We start from the raw sequence: 14,677 nt of genomic DNA on the forward strand, positions 1-14,677 counted from the left end.
AAACTAGTTTGAGATGTCCTTCACCTTGGCAACATATCATATGGACTCTCTGTTCTGCTTGATTGTCTGCTTTTTCATAATGGATTACCCATCAACTACCACATTGTTAACCACTATAAACATTAGAAGCAGGTGACACCATCTCCTTTGTCTTTTGCACCAACCATCCCGAGGGGATCCTAAGTTTTGCACTTTCCTAGGAAGCATTCATTTAAGAGTATTCTCCAAGATCCTATCCCCTAATAATAACACAGGAGATCCTGCAGATCCAGAGTAACACACACACACACAATGCTGGAGGAATCTTGCAGGGCAGACAACATCAATCAAAAGTCAAGAGCCATCAGGAAAACTGTTAATCAGGTTTATGGTAGTTAATCATCCTCACTAGATGTGGGCACTCTTCATCAGGACTGGAAAGGAAAAGAGAAGCTAGAATAAGAAGGTAGTGGGAGGAGAAGAAAAGCTGGAAGGTGATACGTGAACAAACAATGGAAAATCTGCAGATGCCGGAAATCCAAGCAACACACACAAAATGCTTCCTCAGTCCTGCCGAAGATTCTCGGGCTGGAACGTCAACTGTACTTTTTTCCATAGATGCTGCCTGGCTTGCTGAGTTTCTCCAGCATTTTGTGTGTGTGGAGGTGATGCATGAAGCCAGTTGAGGGTGAAGGTGGATCAGGGGGAGGGGGATGAAATAAGAAGGTGGGAGGTGTTAGGTTGAAGAGGTAAAGTGCTGAAGAAGAAGAAGGAATCTGATGGGAATGGAGAGTAGACCACAGGAGAAAGGAAGAAAGAAGGGCGCCAGTGGGAGGTGAGGAGAAGAGGAAGAGGGGAAACGGAATGGGGAATGGAAAAAGAGAGAAGGGGAAGGGGGCAGAAATTACCAGAAGTTAGAGAAATTGATGTTCATGCTGTGAGGTTGAGACTAACCAATAGGAATATAGGGTGTTGTTTTTCCAATTTGACAGTGGCTTCATTGTGGCAGTAGAGTGTCCATGGACTAACATGTCAGAATGGGAATGGGCAGTGGAACCTTATCCACTAATGGTCCTAGTAATATTGGAGCCAAGGGAAATCATGCTAGATTCTTAGCTAGAAGGTTTAATACGTCAAAAATAAACAATTTGTTTTATGCCCTAAACTACAGAGTCTGGAATTGGCAATATTGGATTTAATATGAATATTTAAAATCAAATATTTTCTAATTTAAACATGGAGGTTGTAGAAATGTCAGTATGTCCACATAAATTGTACATGACTGTACCATATAAGTCTTGCAGATTAAGACTTAATTTATTTTAGGTATTTGGACAAGCACTTGAATCACCAAGGTATGGAAAGATACAGGCCAAATGAATATAGAACAAAGAACATTACAGCACAGTACAGGCCCTTCAGTCCACGATGTTGTGCTGACCCTTTAACCTACTCTAAGATCAATATAACCTTTCCCTCCTACATAGTTCTCTATTGTCTTTCATTTATATGTCTATCTAAGAATCTTTTAAATGTTCCTAATGTATCTGCTTCTACACCACCTCTAGCAGTGCATACTGCAGACCTACCTCTGACATTCCCCTCTATTCTTTCCTCCAAAAAACTTTAAAGCTATGCTCCCTCGTATTAGCCATTTCTGCCCTGGGAAAATGTCTCTGGCTGTCCCCTCTATCTGTGCCTTTTTTCATCATGTATACCACGATCAAGTCACCTTTAGTCATCCTTCTGTCCAAAGAAAAAGCCCTAGCTTACTCAACCTCTTCTCATCAGACTTAGTGAATGGGCTTAGTACAGATGGGTAATTGTTGCTCAGCATGGATATGGTAGACTAAAGGACCTGTCTCTGTGTTGTAAAATTCTATGACCAGGGATAATAACAAGAGGACTTAGATTTATGGTTATTAATAGAGGAGTAAGATCATTACTGAGGAAAAATTCATTCAGTCCTCGAATAATAAGGGTCTGGAGCTCATGGTGGTAAGAGCAGAAACTTGCATTGACTTAAGAAGTACTTGATGAGATGTAATCTAGTAGGCTATGAATGTGAGACTGGAAGTGTGATTAGGAAGGCAAGTTCATTTTGATGAGCATGGATTCCATGAGTAATATATATCTTATTGTGCTATTAATCTCTATAACTCCATGATTCAAAAATAAATCCTTTAGATTTTCAGAGGTGCTAGAAAAAACTCCACTAAGGAAACAGTTGTTTAGAGAACTGTAAATATCTGGTAGTATCCAAACATTTTTAAGTGAAGAGCAAGTGAATTGAATTAGTAAAGATTTACTGACAGAATGCAGCCTATTAGTACAAAAATATTCTTTATGGTGCCATGTTTTTTCATAATTAGGATGGCTTTCATTATACAATAAAAACATGTGACAAGTGTTGTCATTTTCCCAGACATTCCTCCCACTTTGTTGCTGGGCAGAAACACAAAATTAAAATAAGCACAACAACAATAAACAACAAACCGTGTAAGCGGAACAAGTGCTACACATGCCCTTACACTTCCTTCCTTACCACCATTCAGGGCCCCAAACAGTCCTTCCAGGTGAGGCAACACTTCACCTGTGAGTCGGCTGGGGTGCTATACTGCGTCCGGTGCTCCCGATGTGGCCTTTTATATATTGGCGAGACCCGACGCAGACTGGGAGACCGCTTTGCTGAACATCTACGCTCTGTCCGCCAGAGAAAGCAGGATCTCCCAGTGGCCACACATTTTAATTCCACATCCCATTCCCATTCTGACATGTCTATCCACAGCCTCCTCTACTGTAAAGATGAAGCCACACTCAGGTTGGAGGAACAACACCTTATATTTTGTCTGGGTAGCCTCCAACCTGATGGCATGATCATCGACTTCTCTAACTTCCGCTAATGCCCCACCTCCCCCTCGTACCCCATCTGTTACTTATTTTTATACACACATTCTTTCTCTCACTCTCCTTTTTCTCCCTCTGTCCCTCTGAATATACCCCTTGCCCATCCTCTGGGTCCCCCTCTCTCCTTGTCTTTCTTCCCGGACCTCCTGTCCCATGATCCTCTCGTATCCCTTTTGCCTATCACCTGTCCAGCTCTTGGCTCCATCCCTTCCCCTCCTGTCTTCTCCTATCATTTCGGATCTCCCCCTCCCCCTCCCACCTTCAAATCTCTTACTAGCTCTTCTTTCAGTTAGTCCTGACGAAGGGTCTCGGCCTGAAACGTCGACTGCACCTCTTCCTAGAGATGCTGCCTGGCCTGCTGCGTTCACCAGCAACTTTTATGTGTGTTTATTAAAATAAGCACCTATGGTTCTCTGTTTCAGTTCCACATGTCCACATTCCACACTTTACTTTCGTTGCAGATTTTTTTGACACAAAAGCAGAGATAAATCTGGGATTTGGAGGATTACGAGGACGTGGAGTTAAGAAACAGGATCCTCCTATTGAACGGGAGTTGCATTTATCTTTGGAAGATTTGTATCATGGATGTTTGAAAAAGATCAAAATCTCACGCAGGGTACAGTACTCTTAATTCATTGAATTAGCATGATCATTGAAAATTTATGGGACTGTCATCTATTGACACAGTTGTGTTCAATAACCTCAGCATTAATGAAATTTAACTTCAGATATTGCAGATAAGTTTTGAATTGGGTTATATTTAATTCACTAAGTCTTTGGATTTTGTTTCCTTTAATTCATACCAGAAATGAGATGTATAAAGTACATATTGTACTTTTCATTATCTAGTTAGAACTATTACTTCCAGTGAAAACAAAATAGCTATGGCAACATGTAAGCTGTCTATTCCAAGGAGTAACTATGGCTCCCCCTTTTTCTTAAGCCCGTCACCTCTCCGGTGGCATAAATCATCGACAATATCATACTAGAGTCCTCTATCCTGGGCCAGTCTTTCAAGTTGTCCCCAGGTGTAGCCCATCTTCAAAGATCCTTCCTATCCCTATGCCTATAAGCATCTAGTGACTTTTTCAGCCTTGGTAAACAGACTGAAAATATTTCTGGAAAAGCTTGTTTGATTTTTAAAAATGGTAACAATGTTTCTGTGCATTTAAGAGCTTGGACTAATCATCTAGAGATATGAATATGAATCCTGACATAATACCATAAGATATAGGAACAGAACTAGGTAATTGGGCCCATCAAGTCTGCTCTGCCATTTCATCATCACTGATCCAATTTTCCTCTCAGCCCCAATCTCCTGCCTTCTCCCCGTATTCCTTCATGCCCTGACTAATCAAAAATCTATCAACCTCTGCCATAAATATACATAAAGACTTGGCCTCCACAGCTGAATGAGATAACATATTCCACAGATTCACCACTTTCCACCTAAAGAAATTCCTCCTCATCTCTGTTCTAAAAGGGCGTCCCTCTGTTCTGAGGCTATATCCTCTGGTCCTAAACTCCTAGAAAAATCTTCTCCACATCCACTCTACCAAGGCCTTTCACCGTTCGATAGGTTTCAATGAGGTCACCCCTCATTCTTCTGAATTCTAATGAATACAGGCCCAGAGCCGTCAAATGCTCTTCATATCACAAACCGTTCAATCCTGGAATTTTTTTTGTGAACCTCCTTTGAACCCTCTCCAATTTCAGCACAATCTTTCTAAGATAGGGGGCCCAAAACTGCTCACAATACTCCAAGTGAGGCCTCACTAGTGCTTTATAAAGTCTCAAAATTATACCCTTGCTTTTATATTCTAACACTCTTGAAATGAATGCTAACATTGCATTTGCCTTCCTCACCACAGACTCAACCTGCAAATTAACCTTCAGGGAATCCTGCACAAGGAATCCCAAATACCTTTGTGCCTCGTTTTTTTTTGTATTTTCTCTGCATTTAGAACATAGTTAACCTTTTCATTTCTTCTTCTGAAGTGCATGACTATACACTTCCTGACATTGTATTCCATCTGCCACTTCTTTGCCCATTATCCTAATCTGCCTTAAGTCCTTCTGTAGTCTCTCTACTTCTTCAAAGCTACCTGCCCCTCCACCTATCTTTGTATTGTCTGCAAACTTTGCAACAAAGACATCAATTCCATCATCCAAATCATTACTCTATAATGTAAAAAGAAACGGTCCCAACACAGACCCCTAAGGAACACCACTAGTCACCAGCAGCCAACCAGAAAAGGCTCTGCTTATTCCCACTCTTTGCCTCCTGACAATCTGACATTGTTTTATCCTTGCTAGAATCTTTCCTGCCATACCGTGGACTCACAATGTTTTAAGCAGCCTTGTGTGTGGCGCCTTGTCAAAGGCCTTCTGAAAATTCAAATACACAAAATCAACTGACCCTCCTTTGTCTCTCCTGCTTGTTATTTCTTCAAAGAATTCCAACAGATTTGTCAGGCAAGATTTTCCCTTGAGGAAACAATGCTGATGACATGTGCCTTTAAGTACCCAGAAACTATATCCTTAACAATCGATTCCAACATCTTCCCAACCACTGAGGTCAGACTAATTGGCCTATATAATGGTGGCTTTGATTTCTCTTGTTAGCCACAATTGAGTCATCTTGCTTTTAGAATACTTCTTTCTTTTTGGTATGTATATATCTTGTGTTTTCCAAATTGCTTCCAGAAATTCCAGGGATTGCTGCTCTGCCATCATCCCTGCCAGTGTTGTTTTCCATTCAATTCTGGTCAATTCGGCTCTCTTACCTCTGTAATTCCCTTTACTCCACTGTAATACTGATACATCTGACTTCAGTTTCTCCTTCTCAAATTTCAGGGTGAATTTGATCATATTATAATTATTTTCCACTACAAGATCTTTTACCTTAAGCTCTCCAATCAATTCCCATTCATTGCCGAACACCCAGTCCAGAATAGCTGATCCCCTAGTGGGCTCAACCATGAGCTGCTCTAAAAAGCCATCTCATAGACATTCTAGAAATTTCTCCCTCTTCAAATACAGCACCAACCTGATATTCCCAATCTACCTGCGTATTGAAATCCCCCATGACCATTGTAACATTGCCTTTTTGACATTTTCTATCTACTGTTGTAATTTGTAGACCACATCCTTACTACTGTTTGGGGGTCTGTGTATAACTCCCATCTGGGTCTTTTTACCCTTGCATTACCTTAACTTTATCCACAATGATTAAACGCCTTCCGACCTTATGTTACCTCCTTCTAATGATTTGATTTCATTTTTCACAAACAGAATAATGCCACCCCTCTGCCTTCCTGCCTGTCCTTTCGATACAATGTGTATCCTTGGACATTAAGCTCCCTGCTATAATCTTCTTTCAGCCACGATTCAGTGATGCCTAGAACATCATAAGTGGCAATCTGTAACTGTGCTACAAGATCATCTACCTTATTGCATACACTGTACGCATTCAAGTATAACATCTTTAGTCCTGTATTTACCCTTTTTGATTTTGTTCACCTTTTACATTGCAGCTCATCCTGTTGACTGCAATTTTGCCCTATTATCAGCCTCCTCACCTTTGAACTACCAAGATAGTTTTACCAAAATGCTGCAATGCAACAGAATAAGATGATAACAACAGGAATTCTGCAGATGCTGGAAATTCAAGCAACACACATAAAAGTTGCTGGTGAACGCAGCAGACCAGGCAGCATCTCTAGGAAGAGGTGCAGTCGACGTTTCAGGACGAGACCCTTCATCAGGACTGGCAAAGGGTCTCGGCCTGAAACGTCGACTGCACCTCTTCCTAGAGATGCTGCCTGGCCTGCTGCGTTCACCAGCAACTTTTATGAGAATAAGATGATAGGTGGCATATTGCACAAGACAGAGGATCAATCATGATATTGATTAATAGAACAGATTTCAGGTTCTATGGCTTTTTGCTGTTACATTCTCTTATTGTTTCATGTTCTTGTATGAGTTCATAAACCAACATAATCCTCACTCCATCATTACACACCAACCATGGTGATTGTAAGAGCATGCCAGGATTACCCGAAGGTGTCAATCAAGAAAAACTACAGCATAAACTACGTGCATGCTTAACTGTAGAAGCAACATTACAGATCTAATGAAAGGATGAAGATCGATGAACATTCTTGTTCTGAATAATCACAGAGCTGCACACAGAAAGCAAAAGATGAGCTTGAAGTGTTTGTAACACTCCTCATCCATGAGTGAGTGATCCATCTTGGCCATTTTCCAAGGTTCCACCCATCTTGGATGCCAATCTTCAGCCAATTTAGTTCAGTCTGTTCAAGATCATGAAACAGCTGCATGCATTGAATACTCTAAAAGCTGTTTGCCTCATTAACATTTTGGCTGTAGTGGTGAGGATTTGTGCCTGTAGCCAGATTCTTTCAATGCAACTACAATAATCACATCAACATGACAATGTGGAAAATTCCCCAGATAGCTCCTGTCCTTAAAAAAGATAAAATTTCTCATCCTTCCATAAGAAAATAAGATAGTGGAGCAGAATGAGGCCACTTGATCCATCGAGGCTGCTCTGCCATTTCATCATGGCTAATCCCTCTCAGCCCCAATCTCCTGCCTTCTCCCTGTGGCTGCTCTGCCATTTCATCATGGCTAATCCCTGTATCCTTTCATGTCCTGACTACTCAAGAATCTATCAACATCTACCTTAAGTATAGCCGATGACTAGGCCGCCAAAACTGACTCTCCACCTCTCTCTGGCTAAAGAAATTCCTCCTCATCTCCGTTCTAGTAGGATGCCCTTCTGTTTTGAGGCTGTGCCCTCTGATCTTAAACTCTCCCATCATAGGAAACATCTTCTCCAATTTCACTCTGTGGAGGTCTTTCAACATTCAACAGGTTTCAATGAGGTCACCCTTCATTCTTCTGAATCCCAGTGAGTAGAGGCCCAGCGCCATCAAACGGTCATATGACAAGCCTTTCCATCCCAAAATCATATTCGTGAAGCTCCTTTGAACTGTCTCCAGTATTAGCACATTCTTTCTTAGATAAGGGGCCCAAAACTACTCACAATACTCCAAGTGATGGCTTAACACTGCTTTATAAAGCCTCGACATTACATCTTTGCTTTTATATTCTAATCCTCTCAAAAAGAATGCTAACATCGAATTTGCCCTACTCACCACTGACTCAACCTGCAAATTAACCTTTAGGGAATTCTGCACATGGACTCCCAAGTCTCTTTGCACCTCAGTTTTTTGTATTTTCTCTCCATTTAGAAAATAGTTAATCTTTTCATTTCTTCTAACAAAGTGCATGATCATACACTTCCTGACACTATTCTATCTGTCACTTCTTCACCCATTCTCCTAATCTGTCTGAGTCCTTCTGTAACCTCTCTACTTCCTCAAAGCAACCCCCTGTGGAACACCGCTACTCAGTGGCAGCCAACCAGAAAAGGTTCCCTTTATTCCCACTCTTTGCCTCCTGCCAATCAGCCAACACGCTATCCATGCTAGTCTCCTTCCTGTAATACTATGGGCTCTTACCTTGTTAAACAGCCTCATGTGTGGCACCTTTTCAAAGGCCTTCTGCAAGTACAAGTACACAATATCCACCGATTCTCCTTTGTCTGTCCTACCTGTTATTTCTTCAAAGAATTCCAACAGATTTGTCAGGCAAGATTTTCCCTTGAGGAAACCATGCTGACTACAGCCTATTTTATCATGTGTTTCGTAGTACCCCGAAACCCATCCTTAACAATTGACTCCAACATCCTCCTAACCACTGAGGTCCGACTAACTGGCCTATATCCTTTCTTCTGCCTCTCTCCCTTCTTGAAGAGTGGAGTGACATTTGCAATTTTCCATTCCTCTGGAACCATGCCAGAATCAATTGATTTTTGAAAGATCACTACTAATGCCTCCAAAGTCTCTTTCAAAACCCTGGGATGTATATCATCTGGTCTAGGTGACTTACTACCTTCAGACCTTTTAGTTTCCCCAAGTACCAGCTCCCTAGTAATGACAACTTCACACATTTTGTTTTTCCCATCTACCACCTTAAACACTCATTCCCTCCACCATTGATGCATTATGGCCGCTGTGTATAACAATCCAAAATGCACTCCAGTTACTCGTGGAAGCTTATCTGACAGCAGGTCCCAAGCTTAAGATTTCTATCAGCAAGAGCAGCATGTGCATGTAAGCACCACCACCTGCAGTTCCTCTCCAAATTGTATATCATCGTGCTTGGAATTATCTTAGGTATTCATTCATACTAGGTCTAAATGATGGAACTCCCCATCTAAACTCATATTCAAGAGGAGTTTAAGGCAGCAGCTCACTACCACTATTTCAAGGACAAGTAAGGATGAGCAAGGAGTTGGCATTACTAGTGATGCCAACATCCAAAAACTGAATATAAAAAAATCCACCAACAAAGTGTCTAATTCCTTCCTTGGCATCTAACAGCATTTCCATTGCCAATTTTGCTAACATCAACACTCTAGGTGGTCTCCAAAAATGTGATTATAACAACCACATTAAAAACCTGTGACATAATACCTTGTCAGAGAATGGGTTATTTAAGGTGAGTGATTCCTAACCTGATCCTTCAAAGCTTTTTCACCATTTACAAGTTTCCATGCAACACCATCCACATGAAAGCAACCTGCATGATTGGCACCCTATTATTACCCTAAACGTTCAACCCCTCCACCACTGATGGGCCTTCACTGCAAACCACACCATATTCAAGATTCAAGATTGTTTATTGTCATTTGTCAGTACACAAGTGCAATGCAAAATACATTTCAGAAATTTGCAAGGATCCTTCAGTAGCATTTTTCGAAAATATAACTTCTATTGCCTAGAAGTAGGGCTGCATGGGAGCAGCATTACCTATGACCTCCGTTGTAGTCACATGTTATCCTGATTTAGAAATCTATCAGTGTACCTTTGTTGTTGCTAGATCATCACTACACAGTCTGTAACACACAAAAAAAAACTTTGGTTGCCGCTATCTTCTCAAGTTTGGAAGGGAAAGGGGTTAAATGTTGGCTTTGCCAATGACGCTCACATTCAGTGAAGGGATAAGTGTCTTAACATGCAGAAACACAGCATAAAATCTTAAACACTTAACCATTTCCTCCATAAATAAGTTGATTTTTTATGTAGGTCTGGGCACATTTACTTTCTAACTGAATTGATTAGAATTTTATTTTAATAATTTTATGTTAAATTACAATTCATTCGGTTTGTTATCATTAAACAGGTTATGAATGAAGATGGCCACACTTCAAGCATTAAGGATAAGATTCTAACCATTCAAGTTAAACCAGGCTGGTTGTCAGGAACCAAAATCACATTCCCAAATGAAGGAGACCAGGTACTTGGAGTGTAATTGAAAATAAAAATTGCAGCCTGGGAAAAGCAAATTGAAGTAAGATCTTGAAACTTTAAAGACCGAGTCTTGATACCCAATCCATTTCCATTCACCCCTCCCCTTCACCCCACTTCCAGATATAACGCGGGTATAGAAAGGAGAGGGAAGATTTTACTGAAAAGGCATGCGCTACATCCCTCCCCTCTTTCATGAACTCACATCATTGAAACCTAACCTCTTAAATTGTGTATTAGACGCCACAGTCTCCTTCCAGTAGCTCACATCCATAGCAACCTACTTCATTCAGAATATTCTTTACACAATTGAAAGTCTAAACTGTTAAGCAGGCTAACTTCTGGCTGGAGAACCACGTTGAAAGAACAGTGCTAGCTTTATGCAGGATCCGAGGAAACGTCTTTCAGAAATTCTTCCCACTTTACAGCATTCCCTTTCTCAAGATTTAGGAATAGATTTTTGGTTTATTTATTATATTTTTAAAGCTGCACTGAAAATTAATTTCAACACATTTAAATTCTATCCCTTTCCCAGCAACCACAAACACTCAGTGGCCACTTTATTAAGTACAGGAGGTGTATCATCGTGGTCTTCTGCTGCTGTTGCCCATCCAGTTCAAGATTTGACATTGTGCGTTCAGAGATGCTTTTCAGCACACCACTGTTGTAATATGTGGTTATTTGAGTTACTGTCACCTTTCCTGTCAGCTTGAACCAACCTGGCCATTCTCCACTGACTTCCATCATTAACAAGGTATTTAAGCCCTCACTGGATGACTTTTCTTTATCACGCTGTTCTCTGTAAACTCGAAAGCCTGTTGTGCGTGAAAATCCCAGGAGATCTGTGGTTTCTGAGATACTCAAATCGCCCCATCTGGCACCAATAATCATTCCATGGTCAAATTTAGGTAGATCATATTTTTCCTCAATTCTGATGTTTGAGTGAACAACTGAACCTCTTGCCCATGTCTACATGCTTTTATGTATTGAGTTACTGCTACATGATTGAGGCAGGCCTCCATTGGTTAGGGTTGACCACGGGTGTTGCATCCTAGTTGTCTAGATACACAAGCTTGGTCACTACAATATGGAGAGCAAGCTGTTTCCCATGGAGCAAGCTCTCCCTTTTCACGCATCTAAAGAACCCAAAGGAATGGCAATGACTGGTACAGTTTGGTACCAGCATTGTCATAGCAGTTGCCTGTCAATGTTGACCTCAACGGACTGCCTTAGGAACTCGAGCTCTGGATTTTTCCTTCAGGGTTTATTCCCAAAGCCTTCCCATGAGAGGGTATAGTCGCAAGACTGTAGAGGTTTTAGATCAGAGTTTTCCTGTTCTCAATGAGCTGCCAACCATGGTTGACAAGCCCCATCTTCCTAAAGCGACTAGTGTTAATAACACAAGAAATATGAGCAGGAGTCGGCCATCTGGTCTGTCGAGCCTGCTCTGCCATTCAATAGAATTATGGCTGATCTGGCCATGGACTCATCTCCACCTACCTACCTACCTTTTCCCCATAACCCTTAATTCCCCAACTATGCAAACTTCTATCCAACCTGGTCTTAAATATATTTACTTAGGTAGCCTCCACTGCTTTATTATGCAGAGAATTCCACAGATTCACCACTCTCTGGGAAAAGTAGTTCCTCCTCATCTCTGTCCTAAATCTACTCTGCCAAATCTTGAGGCTGTGTCCCCTAGTTCTAGTCTCACCTACCAGTGGAAACAACTTTCCTGCCTGTCTTTTCTATCCCTTTCATAATTTTATATGTTTCTATAAGATCTCTTCTCATTCTTCTGAATCCCACCAAGTTCAGTTCCAGGTGGCTCAGTCTTTCCTCATAGTCTAACCCCCTCATTTCTGGATTCTACCTGGTGAACCTCCTCTGTGCTATCTCCAAAGCCAGTATATCCTTTTTCAAGTAAGGCACCAGTAACCTGCCTTTGCCCCTTCTCCTGTCAGTAGAAATGGTTCCACCAGGCTTTGTAGCTAAGCCACGTGTGAAGGCCAGGAGCTGATCATGGTTATCAGAAGCTATTTGAGGCACATACCATTGGGAGCATTTAATAGGTAGTGGGAGTTTGTTTCCCCCATCACAACCCCTGGTTATAACAACCTTAAGGAACCAGCTACATGATTGGCTGATTAGATACTTGCATTAACAAGCAGGTGTACCTAATAAAGTGGCCAGTGACTGTATAATATTGGAAAAGATTGAGATGATAATGATGTAATCTGCTTAAATTTCTATCAGTTGTACTTTGCTGATCCAATGACTACCTGCATGAAGCAGCAGTATTAGCATGTTATAACCTGACACTAGAAGGTAGAACTATTATTTTTTTTTAAAAAACTTGTTTTCTTATCTGGCTTTTGAGAAAGCAGCAAATGGCAAATTATTTTTAAAGATTTTTAGCCTGTAGTTGACAGTTATTCCTTTCCTGCCTGCCAATACTTTGAGATCGTCAAATATAGTTGTGAGTTATATTGCAAATTCTACGCCCAGGAAAGAAGTAGATCTTTTAATTTTTGCCTACAAGAATTCTGAGCTATATTTAGGCATGAAGATCTTATTTTGTCAATTCGGTGTTTAGCTTGTAAATAGTGTATAAGAGGTCAATATCCAAGGCTTAACTCAGGCTTAAGTGCAATGAAGTCATGTACCAATTAGGATGGTTGTAGCAGGTTTCACAAGGTGCTAGGAGAGAAGGAAAATTAAAAAGCTATTTTGTTGTCTATGGTTCTGGATCCTATGTTGCCAATGACAGTACTAAAATTATTGCAGAAAATAAGTGGTTGACTGAGTTAGTGTGCAACCCTTAGAGAGTGAGACTTGGAAATTAATAACAGGAAAAAGGAACTAACAGATAAGTTAAATTAATTTACATCAGTCTTCACAGTAGAAGACTCCAGAAATATCCCAAAGATATCTGATGGCCTAGTTTAAAACAGTACTGAGGAACTTGTAAAATCACTATTGCAAAGTTCATGGTTCAAGCAGCCCCCTTCATTATGGCCATTCAAAAAATGAAATTGATCTTATAGCGTTCACAAAATTATTAACCAAAAACTTGAAATGCTGAATAAAATTCACTCTCATGGAATTTTTGTGAAAAAGATAAAATGTTATGAGAAAACTGCATTACAGACCGTTTCTAGAAATGCAACACCCAGTTCATAAAGGGGTCATCTGCTTTGGAAAAACTAATGGACAAAAGACAGACAAGCTCCCAGTTCACAATGACCTGCACCTGAGGAATACGAAGGAAATGGTTCCAAGGATTTGTTGAAGTTATTCAAAATTCCGGGGAAGTATCAGTAGATTGAAAACTGCAAACGTGACTCCAATGTTCATGAAAAGAGTGAGACAAAAATAGGACCGCTAGTTTAATGTCTGTTATTAGCAAGGTACTGGGTCTATAATTAAAGAAGAAATGGCTTGTCATTTCATGAAGGTTGATATCATCCACATGGTGTTATGAAAAGTAAATTATATTTTTACAAAGTTGCTTGAGTTCTTTGAGGATGTAACCCCCCACCCACACACAACCACACACACACGCACAAAGTAAAGCCAATAGGTATCATAGGACACTTGACAAGCTGGTACATGAAAGGCTGTGGCACAAGAGAACAGCATATGATATTTGGGGAATTGTGTTAGCATGGATTGACCATTGGTTAGGGAGAGTTGGAAAGACATAACTATTGAAGTGGCCCAAGGACCAGTTTCATTATTCACTCATTTATTTACGACTTACAGTAAAGACGTGAAAGAAGAGCAAAGTGTAAGTTTGCCAATGACACAGAAATAGGTGAGAGGGCATTTTACAATGAGAATATTTAAACTCTGCAACAGGATGTTGAGTAAGTGGGTGAAAACTTGGCAAATGGAGTCTAATGTGGGAAAATGTCAGATCATGCACTTTGGTAAGACTATTAGCTAATGGGGGAAGATTACAGATGAGCAAAGTACAAAGTGCTCTAGGTGTTCTTGTGAATGAATTGCAAAAGGTTGGCAGAAAGGTGCAGCAATTCATTAGGAAGCCATGTTGGCATTTATGGCAAGAGGGTTGGAGTTTAGAAATTGGGAAGTTTTGTTACAATTTCAAAAGAGATGCACTAGGCTAGTTCCTGGGAAGGGAGGATTGTTCTTTCATAAACAGCAAAATAAATTGAATTGATATTCTTTGGGGTTTAGAAAAATGAGAGGTGACCCTTATTGAGGTATATAAGATCCTGATGACATAAGATAATGCAGATGTTGAAATGTTTCCATTAGTGAGAGTCTCAAACAAGGAGGCATATTTCCATGATTAAGGTGTGATCATTTAAAGACAAAGTGCAAAAGAGCTTCTTGCAGAGACTGGTGAATCTCTGGAACTCTCC

General features: G+C 40.6%; 1 protein-coding gene across 2 annotated transcripts in view; it reads left to right on the plus strand.

The window, feature by feature from the left end:
- Window positions 1-14,677, plus strand: part of dnajb13 (DnaJ heat shock protein family (Hsp40) member B13) — a 57,318-nt gene that overhangs the window by 21,063 nt on the left and 21,578 nt on the right. For both annotated transcript variants that reach the window (XM_063052923.1, XM_063052922.1), the window contains exons 4-5: window positions 3,348-3,502; window positions 10,162-10,275. In XM_063052923.1, coding sequence (XP_062908993.1) covers window positions 3,348-3,502; window positions 10,162-10,275 — 269 coding nt within the window. The remainder of the gene's footprint in view (window positions 1-3,347; window positions 3,503-10,161; window positions 10,276-14,677) is intronic.

This window comes from Mobula hypostoma, chromosome 7 (assembly GCF_963921235.1).
Source record: "Mobula hypostoma chromosome 7, sMobHyp1.1, whole genome shotgun sequence".
NCBI classification, from domain to species: Eukaryota; Metazoa; Chordata; class Chondrichthyes; order Myliobatiformes; family Myliobatidae; genus Mobula; species Mobula hypostoma.